At 39.9% G+C, this 15,046-nt stretch overlaps 1 protein-coding gene across 1 annotated transcript in view; it reads right to left on the bottom strand.

Moving 5' to 3' along the window:
- Window positions 1-4,787: 4,787 nt before the first annotated feature.
- The window catches only part of PARD6B (par-6 family cell polarity regulator beta), a 77,748-nt gene continuing 67,489 nt past the window's right edge, over window positions 4,788-15,046 (bottom strand). The window contains exon 3 of the mRNA XM_078652041.1: window positions 4,788-11,921. Coding sequence (XP_078508167.1) covers window positions 11,083-11,921 — 839 coding nt within the window. The 3' untranslated portion in view covers window positions 4,788-11,082. The remainder of the gene's footprint in view (window positions 11,922-15,046) is intronic.

Genomic DNA, 15,046 nt, shown 5'->3' with positions numbered 1-15,046 from the left:
CAGACCACAGCCCTGAACTGGCGGAAGTGAACATTTTCTTTCCAAACTGCTCCAGTTTCTTGGATTCCCTGTCCGGTGGTGTGGAAGGGAATGCGCTTGGGGACGCAGAAGCTTGGACAACCAATCTTTCAGGGGTAGGGGGTGTTGGGAGAGGTAAATGGGGTCACCAGGGTCAGGGCGTTGGCATCGGGCGACGTTCTTATCCACAGGAGCCCCTGTGTTGGGCCTGGACCAAGTGCTCAAAAGGACGTCTGAAAGCGCATTGTTGAATGGCAGCAGCAGCTCCGTCTGAAGCACTTCGGTCAGGTTGATCCGGACAGCCACCGTAGGGAGCTTGAGGTGGAGAGCCTCGGCTGCCTTACGAAACCCCACAGAATCTCTACTAGCCACGGTAGGAGGAGACAGTGCGCCAGGATCTGGAGTAAAATCCAGGTCACTTGTGTCCTCCAAATCCTCTTCCCAGTCCGGGTCTAACTTGCATTGGGCTGCGAGAGGGTCTTCACACCCCTCCCTGTCCTACCCAACCTGCCAGGCAGGTGGAAAAGAGGGAGGCGGATGGAGAAAGGGCTAGAAATTCCCCATCAGTGTCGGAATCTGCGTTGATCGACACCGTTAAGCCGCCGTCTCCCCATCAGGGTGGAAGTCTAGGACGGAGTCGCCTGGGGAGCCGACCGACGCCAGTGGCGTTGCCATAGACGTCGATGTCGTATGAGGCCACCCGACACGGGCTGGGATCCACTCATGGATTCATGGGGGTCTCGCAGTGTCGAGACCGGAGTCGTCAACAATGTTGGGCCGGAGCCGGCAACGAAGAGTATCTAAGACCCCAGTCGGACCCGCAGGGCCCAAAGGCATGCCCGTGGGTCCCAATGGGCCAAAAAGGTGGGCCATGGCTGACAGAGTCCTGCAGCTGGGCCGGAGTCGCCGATGGATCTGGGAAGGGCGGGTAGGCCATCGGCAACTGCGCAGGCTCTGCCGGAGCTGCGGGGGTGGCACCACACCCACCTTCAGCAGGGTCACGCGACAGGCTAGGGGGAAGGCGAAGAGCGACAAAGTTTCTTCGACTTCTTGTGCTTCGCCTTACCTGACTCAGAGTGCGAAGACTTCGTCGAACTATGGTGGTGGTGACTCCGCGACCGGTCCCTCGACATCCCACTGGTCCGGGACCTTGAACAGCAGGGAGCTGACTCCCGGGCCTCTAGCAACTTTCGGGACCGCTCCCGCAAAGTTTTCAGAGCCAGGGCCCGACATTTGGGGCACGACTTGGAGTCATGGTTGCGCCCCAGGCAGTAGAGAAACTCATGGTGCGGGTTAGTCACCGACATAGTGCAGGGACAACCCGCGCAAGACTTTAAACTGGGCATCCCTATACACCAGGAGTCAAATACTCAAAAAAAGAGACAAAAAGTCCCAAAATAACTCATTAAAAAATTGACTGGGGTACCGCTCTGTCCGGATCTGCGCTTGCTGGCGTTGAAAAAGAAAGAACTGACGTCAGCGCACGTCGGCATGCCTAAGTAGCTCCAGCGAGGTCATCCCGGCGACTAAGATGCCAGCGACGTACGGGGAGCCGCACGACGCCGCCTACGGATGCACAGGGGTACTGCTGATGAAAACTTTACGGATCCACTGCGACGCCTGAGGGTAATTCGAAGGTAAGGAATCCATCATTAACGTGTTTCTTTCAGATCTGCACATACCTAAAATTATCTACTTAAGCAGCCTTTGCTGGGAAGGTTAGAACTTAAAGGGAGACCAGATTTTGCATCGCTCTGGCTTCTTGGCAGTCGCAGAGCTTCAACCTGGTTGAGTCTGTGTAGAGTGAAAATAGGAACTGAACAGGTCGCAGATATGCTAGTGCTTCTTGACACAATCATACGGTTTCTGACAGGTGACAGAACCTGTGAAACCTTGTGCCTCTAGCAAACTCAGATACACCACTTTAGGCATTATAAGCAAGGAAATGTAAGAGAGGAGCAAGCAAGTGCTTGTTATGCTATAAGTGCCTGGCTTTGGTGTTAAAGATTTCCGTAATAAAATTTAGCACGCACAGACTTCAGGTGTCTATCAAAGTAAATTTCATAGCAACAACTGCCACCAGTTTGACCTAACGTGGAAACCCTCCTCCATTCAAGTACAGTTTTACTACAGCTAGATGTTAAGAATACAAGTCCAGTGACTCACCTCTAATTTATGATTAAGATACTTTAACAAATATTTACCATAATTGTGAACCCACTGCACACACAAGTGGAGCAGCACAGGAGGCAATATGCTCAGGATATCACAAACAATCCCACTGAGCGATCCTGCTCTATATTTAATAACCATCTTGGATGATTGTGTTGCATACATTCCAGTAAATAAGTCAGTATCTCTACTTTCTAGCATGAAGCATAAGCGAGCAATACCAGTGATGCGCAAAAACCTCAAGTTTACTAAGTAGAAATGCAAAGCATAATGTTCAATTTTACAGCAGGTATTTCTCTTAGTTACAACACAAGGTGGTTTCTTAGAAAACTAACCACCGAATAAAAGTTATATATTTTGGTTTCATCCGCAACTTGTCATCAGACTTTCCCAGTCCTATCAGTCTTAAAAAAAAGTCTCAACCCTACTTCAAACCCCACCTCTTACCAAATCAAATTCCTAGACTTTGGTACAGGACAGTTTCACAAACATTGCATATACCTTCCAGGGCCCCACATCTGCTACAAGACAGTTTCATTTATTGTCGAGTGATTATCAGGATTTTTCTTCCATGTTCTGGAATTAAGATAGTGGAGGTAAATATAGCCTGACAAAGCAATGTGGCGAATATATAGAGTGATTAGGAAATGTGTTATTCGTACTGCCAGCAGGGCAGCAGGAAAAACCAAAGGCAGATAGGAAGAACTGACAGTAACCCGCTTCTACTCTTTAAAATGAAATTGCACAATGTCACATCCAGTTACACAATAAGCAAACATCAAACTAATAATTTATAAGTTTATTATTTCATTATGTACAAATATAAGACACTAATATACAATTGAAGCTATAGTTGATTACCAAAAATTAAAGGTCATTTAGTGTGGTATAAATTTGCATTTACAATAGAGTTGTAAGAAAAAATACTGATATTTTTTAAACATTTTTACTCATGTATAAAATTACAGGGCAAGTAAAATTTAATTCCAAAATATATTGTACCCACTGAAGTACATACATGTTGCGGATCCCTTATGAGCATCTTTCTTTACTTAAGGACATGAAAAAACACAGGGTTCACAGTTAGCCTGCACTTGAGACTGTAACAAAGCAACTAACAGGGTGAATTTTCCAATAGTGCTTGTGCAATATTTTATAATAAGGTGCAGTTAAAAGACTTTCCAGTTTCAAGACTATTTCAGAGAGTAACATTTTCATGTGCTTTCCACAGTGCAGAGAAGTAACCTGAACATTTTTTTTTCCAAAACTCCAGACATTTTAAAGTCCACACTTCTACCAAATAGTCTACAGAATCCAAATAGAACAATGTGTGTTTTTCAAACGACATCTATGGTAGGAACCAAAAGTAGGTAGTTTAAATAATTCCAACTTCACTATAGTATCAGCTGAAAGTCAACTGACCTGCTGTTCGTAGGGGGGTTAATACATTTTTATTTCATATAATGACTTTTGTACCATCATTTGCAACAACTCTTACATTGCTTGTCAGATACACTAAATTTTACCAAGTTATTGATATGACAATATTCCAAAATACATTATCAGATATCAAAAAAAAGTAATAGCCATTTGGTAACAAAATGTGTGCATTGAAAAATGTGAATTCTTAAAATAAAAAAAAATATCTAAGATGAAGTTATTTAAAAAAAACTGAGGCAGCCACAGGGTCATATGCATATTTTCATTGCAACGGTAAAACAATATTTAGTACCTTGTTGAAAGCAACAGTATATGTAGCCCCGAAAATTTTCTAAATTGAGAAAAAAAAAATCATTGCAATGGAGGAGTTCAGTGTACTCAGTGGTATCTTTGCTTTTCACTTACACTGGATTTTTCAAACCTTGCAAGAACCTTGAAGTGCTTTGTAAATCATGTATTCCATAATTAAAAGAAAATTTGTCTTGGTGTTCATTTTGACTATCTCCTTACGATAATGGCGAACTTAGACAAAGGACACATTTTTAATCAAGGTCTACCTACTGTTAAATCTAGTACTTTAATTTCAATACCATCTTAAGCAACACTAATTTTTGGAGAAACTTATATGCAATTGGGGATAAAACCATTAAGAGGCATATATATAATAAAAATAGACTAAAACCAATAATTAATGTGAAATGCACATTTTTTAGTATCAGTTATAATTTTCTTGGTTTGGTAGGAATGAACAGAACTCTTAAATTATTATTTATATTTATGTTCAGTTCTCTGCAAAAACTAATACATAATAAACAATTTCCAAAATGACATTCCATATAACAAAATATATTGGATAGGTGAATTTAAAAAAAGTTGGATACATTTCCTCTAAATAATAAACATCCATTAAGGATCTACATCCTATTGTCATACAAAAGAAAAAAGCTGAATGCCCTTTCACATTCCTTAATTTGAGAAAAGAAATATAAAAATGCATCGCTCCCCACAAGCCCTCCAACTGGCTGTTGTGCAGTTTCCTTGAAGGAAAAACCCCAGTGACGTGGCCCTCAGAATTTCCACCTTCACTTTCAAGCAAGTGATATACAAGCAAGGTACGATTAGCTATAACTAATTACAAATTCAAATACTAATAAAAGTTTCACTTCCACAGAACACAGCCCTTTAATGAAAGAACCTTTTCCTGAGGCAATTACACAAAAACTATAAAAATAAACTCAATATTTTACAGTTTCAACAGAAAGGAATCGCACGCGAAGTTAAGTCTCCAAGTTAGCTTTTCAAGAGAAAGTTTGAGATGTTAACAAAACGTGAAAAGAGGTAGTGTATGACAGCATAACATTGTATACATTTCTATAATTCATTATACTCAACCCCAGTACCATTTTGATTTAAAATTATTTCTAACAATCTATGATGGAGCATTTGATCGATCATGAATTAGGCATTATAAAACATATACAAAAATACATAGTAACATGGAGGAACTCACAACTGCTTGTTACAGTAAAAGCATCTGATGCCTTTAGCCATATGATTAATATTGTTTGAGACAATATGCAGCAAAGATGAAAATTATTGATTTTGAGGGGTAGCTTTAGGACTGCATGTAGAATTTGTTGCATTTTTTAACTATTAAACCTGTCAGACTTTATTTGCATACATTTTGAGGATGGAACATATGTAAAACATACAACCACATAATTCTCAACTGAGAATACATAATATGGTCTTGACGGTCAGATATACATTTTTGTGACCATGAAATCAAGGAGCAAGTAAGGAAACAAATAACTAATGGACTCTCAACAACCATCATTCAAATTGGTCTGAAAGCGATTTTAGTGAAAATGTGCATTGCCAAAGTACTTACATAATTAAATAGGCAACAACTTCACACTGCTCAGTTCATGTTTTAAATTATACTTTTGAAGAATTAAAGCTGTGGCGTTACATGCCCAATATCTGGAAATATTTTGCATCAAACTTGCAGCCAAGACAGGTTTTCATAATCTGCAGTACAATATTTCCACAAAAAACCTAAGAGGGTGTTTCCACTGTAAGAAAAGTGCAATACAAAGTTTTTTTTTTCCAATCTAAATATTAGACTTATAATAAGTGACATATCACTGTTACCAATTCATAAATAAATATGAAGCATGTAAAATACATAGGATAGCCATAAACCAAATATTTTAAAATGTTATTGCACAATGCATTTCAGTGATTTGGACTAGCTCACTGATAAGGAAAAAAAACTGGGAACCCTCAGTGCAAATCTAATTAGCTTTTATCTTAAAGACCCCATTATGCATGTATGAAAGTTGCACGGTTAGAAATAGGCCTGGGCGGTAAACTCCGCTTGCAGAATTGTTCCTCTTTCGCGTTAAGTTGGGGAGCCAGAGCGAGGAAAATCCAATACTAGACCACCTCCCGGCGAGATTTCTCAGTGCGGGCGGTCGCAGCAGGTCGCTACCACTCCCATTGAGAAACCCGCCGTGGACGTAAAGGAAGCTGCTGCTCGAGCAGAGAAAAGCTGCACCCTCTTGCGCTGAACATGGTGCAGTTCACGCTGATTTGACAGTACGGGACAAACACCCGGCGCTAAAAATCAGCACAAGCAGAGCGACTTACCTCCCTTTGCCGCTTGCGGAACTCAGCAAACTCTGCCCAGGCCTAGTTGGAAGGTTAATTTTCATTTCGTAGGCCAAGTGGCTCTAACTCCGTTTCCCATTATAAGAGTAAGAAATTCAAGCATGAGAATTCCTGTTTAACACAATTTAAGGAAGAAAACTTCTACAGATAAAAGTTACATCTTCTTGTCCAAAATATAAACTATAACCCTAAGATCAAATAACTCATTGTTACTACAGCATTTAAAGTTCTGTTTAAGCAGGTCTAATGGAGGTGCAACCTAACTTTAAGATGTTGGCAATAGCCTAATTTTTAAGGCTGATAATTGCACATCTGGGAATTAGACAGTATGCACACTGCTCTTTGTTTTTCTTAACATATGCGCGCACACAATTGCCATAATTTACTGGCATTTAGTCATTCCTCTGTTTTATAGAAAATAATTCATAGGTATGACATTTTCAAGAACTTTAACCACTTATTAGCCACTGGATCTTTGCAAGGGATAAACCGATATGTATTCTTTTTCAGGAGGTGGAAGTGACAGTACAATATCTATTAGTTTATGGGCAGCTGATCGGAAGGAAGAAGCAAACACTGACTGCATGATGAACATTTTGATGAATATCTTTCTAAACATTAAACCGTAACACATTGTGAAAGACCAAGTGAAAGATGCCCAGATATGTAGATAAAAGATAACATGTGGTAAATGCACATCTTGTTATGAAAGACACAATGTGAAAGAATCATGCAAAGAGGTCAAGTATTGAGGCTTGGGCACCTCCAAATGGAACTAACTGGGAATAAACTACAGCTTTCCATGCAACTTTGATATTTATCTTGGCACCTTGATAGTCTTACTTTCCAGGGGAAAAAACATGGAAGAGAAACTGAGGGCAGGATGTGTGCTCATTCACTGGAACAAAACCACATTAAGGGATTACTGAAAATGTAATTCGACAATTATTGCAAACTTTGGCTTGTTTCCCACTTTCAGAACTCTTTAGGATAAAGTTCTTATCAGGGAGCCAACCACGCAACTGTCTCGGAGTACGAAGTGAGTGTTCATTATCCTATGCCCTCAAACTAACAGCAGTGATGGCAATTTTCATTATTGCTATGAATGAAATTGCAAACGCTTACTATTATATGATATTGATTTAGATAAAGGGAAACATGCAGAAAAGAGAGCAATGTAGGCTGAGAGACATGCACATCATAACTGAGTGGCAAGTCCTTTTTGGAGCAATATTTCTGTAGCAGTCAGCAGTGGCATAACACTTAAGTAGCAGAAAACAGAAAAGTTTTCTGGTCACACCCTAATGTCCTACTTGCAACCTAAAACTAGATTCAATACTCATGTGAATAATCATAGCAATATAATTTGATGTGAATATAAAATTTATTTTAAAAAATACAATCTCATGGAATTGCATTCAATTAACGTTATAAAGATGTGTTTCGTGTTTTACTATATGTAAGGCCTTGCAGCACTGCCTGTGTTCGGTTACCTTCCTAGCCTGGTCTCCAGGATTCGGTCACAACTGGAAGGAAGCTTCTGTTTTTCAAGTTCCATAGCATTAGTAATCTAATTACCAAGAAATTGGTTGTCACTTCAGACTCAATGCATAACCTAAATAATTAAAATATTGTAAGTGAAAAAAGACATTTTACAATGAGAAATCCCAAGCATAAAATATGGAATGTGGAACTATAAAACAACTTCAGAAGAACAAGTCTTTAAAAAATATTTTCTACTCTTACTGCACAACAGCTAAACACAGTTTCAACAGTGAAAAGAGTACTTTGTAGAACTATAATTAAGGTGTTTGTTTCAATATTTGAACTTATTTGTTGTATTGGGGTCTTCCATTCAGATAGGTTATAACATTTGAAATCTACAAGTCATCGAGCTTTACCTTTTCAAGATTTGTAAACAAAGCTTCCAAGTACAATATTTCCAATTTGTCAAAAATGGAATATCAAAAGATGCATCTCAAAATAATTTATTATAAGCCTTAAAATCAGAAGATTTTAAGCAATCAAACAGTTATGACAATCTCAATCTGAGTATGCATCAACATGGTAATAAAATAAAAAATGAGAAAATAGTTTGATGCAGCTAGTCCAAAATGCTCTCACTCCGAGTACTAACTGGTGACAAATCAGAGAAAGTCTCTAAACCCAGTTTTAAAATGGGAACCCATTACGTGTGCACGTACTTATCATGCAGATCTGGGACCATCACTTGTAGTATCTTGCATGTTCAATTTCCAACAAAGATTTAGGCCAGATTGTTCAATACCTCCAAAAGCATAGCATATCAGACTGGCCGGCATCACACAACCAAAAAAAGGTCCTCCAAAGCTATAATGAAAGCAATGTGTCACCAACTGCCCGAACCACAACCAGAAAGCCTATTTCCAAACAGCAACTTGGCTGTAAAGGAGAACAGTAACTAATGTATTAATTAGATACAATTTATGGTGTTAACCCAGTTCGGTCAGCCCTACACCAAACCAAAGATATCAACTCAACAGAAACAATCAGATACTCACCATACACATCCATTCAACTCAACACCACTTGGTCACACAGACAACAATGTGTTCCCTCTCCAGTGGCACCTGAGTGGCAGTCTCCTTTGCACAGAACAATGTGCACGAAACTGCCACAAACTACAAAAGCAAGTATACCATGTGCTTGGTCTCTGCGCTTATTAAACTTCATGTCCCACTCCTATTGCAAGCCATCTCATTTCTCACAATGTGAAAGTCCAACAAAGCACTATGCTTCACTGCTGACAACACTGAGCTTCCTGTGACTGTTCCAGGCCTCACCTTACCAAACCGTCAAGGATGCACATAACTTTCACTATGCCAAATGAGAATGAAATGGCAATGTGACTCTCTCAAAACGCATACACCTTTTTGAGGCCTTGACGTGAGGGACTAATGCAACTCTGCTCTCGTTAGAGCATGTGCCATTGATAATAAGTGCCCGTATAGTGCTAATTTGCAATTTGGTGGTGCAATGCAGTCCCTTTTGGCAGTACGGAGTATTCAACCATTTTCATCAGAGATCACAGTGTGATTTACACGTGTGGTTAGTAGGGTAAGGATGATTGCTTTAGTGTAGATGCTCATTGCCCGGCACATATTTATGTTACCCAGCTAATGGTAGCAAGTACTGCTGGATCCCTCCATATCCAGCCAACTGCATATTTGTGCTGCACTGTACACAGGATTTCAATAATAACTTAGGAGATGTGTCAGTAGTGAGGAAAAAGTACACCATCGGCTCTGAATTTGGAAAAATCTGTTCCTGGATGATTGTACACTTAGGAGTATTAAAGGTAGCCCTTCATCTCTTGCTAAAGTGGCTGAGCATAAAGAGAGGGGAATGAGGTTGGATTACAAACTCCATGCTACTACAACTTTGCACTTATGGAGAGGCCCCTAAAGATATTCCTAGATTATGCTAATCATAGTTAAAAAATGAAGTCCTTCACTCCGCACCAAACACTCAACCAAATACAACGACCTAATTTGTGCTTTCAGCGTTTATGAAAGGCGAGGCTATCAGAAAAGGGATTTGTTATGTGAAAGCAAGACTCCACAAATCTGCCTGCCCAACCCCCACCATTTGACGAGACACTCATTTTTTACCTTGCGATTATTGTATAATTTTTTATGAAATTGTGTTGTTGATGTATAATTAATTCTATTGTCACTTGTTTACTGTTTGTATTATAACACATGTAACCCATGCTTTTTTAAGTTTTATGTTGTGATTTTGCTCCTTTTTTCTTTTAATATTGTTAAATAAAAATTGTCTCCTCCTTTTACGGAAGTGGTGCCGTGTCTTATCACTATTATGTGGACAAGTTCCCATTAACCGTCTAGGTTGTTACTCTCACACCCAACCCCCACCATCACCCATTGTTCCTTCAGAATTTGAGGAGCAAATGATGAATGTGTAACGTGGACATCAGTTCCGTTTTCTTGCAGTTATTTTCTCTCCTTGGTATTCCGACCTCATGCCAGGTTAACACGATTACTAATTCACTGACATTTCTGCCTAGTTCATAAAAGTTAAAATATCAGCTGCAGATTCCACCAACTACAGAAAATACATAGTTGGCATATCACTGAAGAGGATAACTCAAATATATTAATGTTTTAACTATAGTACCATAACTAAATACAATCAACAATGAATAGGTTTAGGTATAAGGGCAGAGCACAAAAACATATGTAATGATGGAAGACAACCCACCACATAGGAGGAAAAATCCCTAGGGAAGATCTTCATAGGTTATGGTCAAAAAGGGAGACGAGGTGGTGAGAGGTATCTACCATCAATGAAAAAAAAATGAAGCTTGGGTATGCTAGAACATAGGATGAGTGCAGGCAATATGAGTGATGTGCTCCATTAAGGTGCCATTGTCTCAATCTTTAAGCGGCTTTGAGTGCCGTCCTCATCAACAATTGGTACAACTTCAACAAGTTGTAAAATTGGAGCGAAGTAGATATGATACGTTTACTTTTTTAAAGTATTTTGCTGCTACTGCCAGCTCATACAATAGAAAAAATGCTTGTAATAAAGGAATGATTTGCTGTAAAAGGTAGGGGGAAAAAACTTCACATTAGGATTTTAAGCAACATGCTTAAATTACAATTCAGCAAACAGTGATCAAGCACAGGTCACAATTACCAATGAAACAAAATGTACAATCAACAGCAAGTCAGATGCGAACATTAAATGGCACCTCCGGAAAATGTAGAATATTCAGTTTTATAGTGTTATAATTGTTCCATCTTCTTCTAAGCATTTGTGGTCGTCATTACTTTTTCCTGGGACAATACTTACATCGTCTAGTGTAAGGAAACTAAGATCATTAGATGGAATATAACCATTTTGCTTTGTTTCGTGAAGACATTCATATTGTGTTAACGATTCAACGCTTTCAATGTTAGACTCTGCTTTGGGAATTTGCTGGGGCTCCCCAGAACCTTCAATAATTATGTCTTCGTCATCACTATCGACTTCTTCTTCATGGAAATTCTGTATAATCGGCTGGGTTGTCAAGTACCCATGGAGGCTGTTACTACTGTCAGTGGATTGACCAGAGCTACCAGAAGTCCGACTATGCCGTACAACATTATTTCTCTGGTTTGCTGGCCGTACAGTAATGATTAAATTATGGCTATTAGCGATCATCATATCTGTAACTTGATCAAGAGACTTTCCAGAAACTTCAATGCCATTGACTTCAAGAACTTCGTCATTGACCGCTAGCAAACCTGTGCTTTGAGCAAGGCCTCCAGGAACAAGTCTTGATATAAAAATGCCTGGAACCTTCTCTAACCCATGTGGAGTTACTCGAACACTGGAGCCATCGCGGATGTAGAATCCTAGAGGTTTTTCACTGCCATGCTTGTAAAGCCGTACCCTGCGGTGAGATTCTGGAAGGATGTCTACATCGATAATGGAGGAGACTGGCCTGAAGTCACGAGGCATGCTGATCACAATGTGGGGCTTCTTTCTGTTAATATCTGGGCGCAACACATTGGCTAGAACATTCTTCTTTCTTGCTATAGTGTCCGCACCGAAGGCACTGTAGTCTGCTTCTTCTGAAAAAAATTAAATAAAAATGTTTGTTTTAAAAAAAATTATCAAACTTTTTTTTTTATTAGTCACAATAGCATTTCACAGCAGGACTATCACATAAGAGAAAAAGCTTCACCAATTCCCCCATCTGACAAGTAATCAAACTATGTCACAGTTTCAAAAGAAAGCGGGGAGTGCACCTCAACACATCAAATGCTAATTTTAATTAAGATAATCTTATTGCTACATAGCTAATATGCATTATCTTGAAATATATTTATAGTAATATTGAAAATACTGTGTTGTCACTAAAGCTTTAAGTAGTATATTTTCAATTTCAGGGCAATGAGATAGTTTATTTTGGGGCACTGCACCTGCTACTTACTGCTCATTCACACCACAAGTAATGCACTTGGGAATTTCTTCAGTTACCTTTCATCAGAAGGGCTCATACTATCAACCTGGCACAGTGCTGACAAGACAACTCATCATGCCTGCTCCCAAACATAGTAAAAATGAAGAACCTATGCCTGGAACGTTTCTATTACAGGAATCGCAGTAAATGCAACATATTAGGACTTCTTATAGTTCGTAAATAATGGAGCGATAAAGAATCTCAGGTCCAGGAATTCGGAATGAAAAACATATACAGGAGCCGCAATGTTCAAACTAGTGAACACCACCAGAGGGCATTTACCTCATAACAAACATTTCACAATCTGCAACAGCAAGCACATGAGGTCCACTAAAACAGAAAAAAAGTCAAAAGATCAGGCAGGATCTATGCATTCCTACAGGTCATATTGGATATAAAAATTAGTATGTGCTCGAGTAACCTTTTTGTAGCTGAGCCTTCAAGGACACTTGTAGAAGGAAGGTGTGTTAGTATGCACTTAAAGGGATTGTTAAAATCATGATTACCCTTATCAACGATCTTTTATAAAGTAGCATTATTGTGTTGGAAATTATACGGATTAGTACGACTTTCAAAGAAAAAGTAAACCTTATTGCACTTGATGTGATGTCACACCTGCAAAAAACAAAAATCGCTTTGCTCTGCTCTTGTGTGACAAAATCTTGTAAAAGGTACCCCAAACACCTCCAGCCAGGCTCCAGGGATGCAAAGACAACAATGGCATATGGTGATACCATCTCCCTGCCTCCCGCCAGTCTAACACCTACAAGACAGCACAGATTTTTACTTGATGGAAACACCATTGTTGGAACGCACACGTTCAATTTTGCATACTGAACACCAGGAAGTCATGGGGGTCTAAATGGATATTTAATCAAAAACAAAAGACTAGGTATGAATTTGAAGTAGGAGTAGATTCATCTTCAAAGTGAAACTGTTTCGAATCATTCATAAATCTAATTAAGACAAGGAAAACGTAATCTAGTGTTTAACATTACCATCTCCAGTATTGCATGGTGCACAAGACAGTCTTTCACTGGAGGGCAACCTACCTGTACCTCCAGTTCTCCAACATTGGTATCTTTTATAGATTCACATACTTGATTAATTCTCAGTCGCCAGGCTGGGAACCCCCCCCCCCCCCCCGGTACATTAAAATAGCAGTACAAAGTATGAAAATGTAATATGCAAAAAGGCTTTATCCATGAAACACAATGTTTAGTAACACATTCACCTCATATGAAAAAATCCAAACTTCAGCCAATGAGGTGAAAGCTTTAGTGTGTGGGCATCTAGATCTTTCTCCTTGGGGTGGCTGAAATGTCCCTAATTTATTTATTTTTTTATCACAAAAGGAAGTGAGGTGACAAGTGTTTTAATCAAGGAAACAATAAATAAAACTCCTGGCAAGAAGGGGGTGCAAGATGCTCAGTGGCTTAAGTGGGGTCTTTGCAATCTCTATACCAAGTCATTGTATCCAAGATTTTGAGTACATCAGTGTGTATTTATGGGACTCTAGGTGAACGAAGTACTCACCAGTTTGTAGGTCTTGCCTACGTAGCGCGCAAGCTAAAAGACCTTTAGCCATCGATTCAGTTTGGCTGCCAAAAACTTGAACGCATTGCCTTCAATGGCAACGCGTGCATGTTTGGCGATTACCTTGCGGGAGTGAGCTTTGACATATGGTTCCTGCTTGCTCCCGCAAGGGAATCCGGCGCAGGCCCCATCTCTTCCCCTCCATCTGCTGCCGCCTCCTCTCCACATCAGAGTGAGGCGCACGCTTGTCTTTTTTGGATCCATTTAACAGGGAAGCAACTAAATGAAAGAAGGAAAGAGGTTGTGAACCGTTTCTTTAAGTCACAGTTTTCAGTAAGTGAAGAGCAAGACAGAAAGAGAGGTAATAATTGGAAGAGAGGGGTGGGAGCAGCTACCAGCACAGAAAAGAAGAGGACATTGTCTTCGCTGGGCAGTAAGGAAGAGACAGCGCCCCTTTCCTTCTCTGCTCATCCCGAACATCCACGAAAGCAATCAGAGTATTTTTGCTCTGGAAACTGTAGTCAGCAAACAGACGGCTTCCCTCCTCTGAGTAATGATATGAAATAATCCTCTGGGCTGTAACTACTAAATTATCCAGAGAGAGAGAAGGTAAAATGCGCACCAACACCCTCAGAGCCGGCCTGGTCAGAAGCCTGGCAAATGCACGGCTTGATGTCCAAGTGCAAATTCATAGCAGCAGCAAAAGCATTTTGCCTGACCTCCGATGCAGACACAGGCAAGGAAAACAGCAACAGCGGTGTTGTACTACTTGTCTGGTCTCTAGATGATGTGAGAGTTGTAAACTAGAATCAAACTCAATGGTCCTCATGCTGACCTGAGAAGGACGAAAGGGCTCACAGGGAATAGAACTTTCACATTCAGGTGACACAGATCTCTATGATGTCTTGATCAGTACACAAAGCTGTCGCGCCATCTTAAAGTGGAAAATGTGCACGTTGACTTGTTTACTGTAATAAAACTGGCGTGCAGGATATGGAGGCAGTCTTCATCAATGGATATTTTTTCTCTTTATTTTTTGCAATGTGGGTGCCTTATGATTGGCTTTATTGCCTATGGATGCGCAGGACAACCATGTTTTAAAGCACATTGCAATGGATGGTAACATATGGGTATAAAAGTATATTCTCATACAATTGTTCCTGTGTTTTACGGTCTTATTTCGATAGTTAGAAACCT

Source organism: Lissotriton helveticus, chromosome 7, assembly GCF_964261635.1.
Source record: "Lissotriton helveticus chromosome 7, aLisHel1.1, whole genome shotgun sequence".
Taxonomy (NCBI): domain Eukaryota; kingdom Metazoa; phylum Chordata; class Amphibia; order Caudata; family Salamandridae; genus Lissotriton; species Lissotriton helveticus.
The sequence above is the reverse complement of the archived record's forward strand: the minus strand, read 5'-3'. Positions and strand labels throughout refer to the sequence as shown.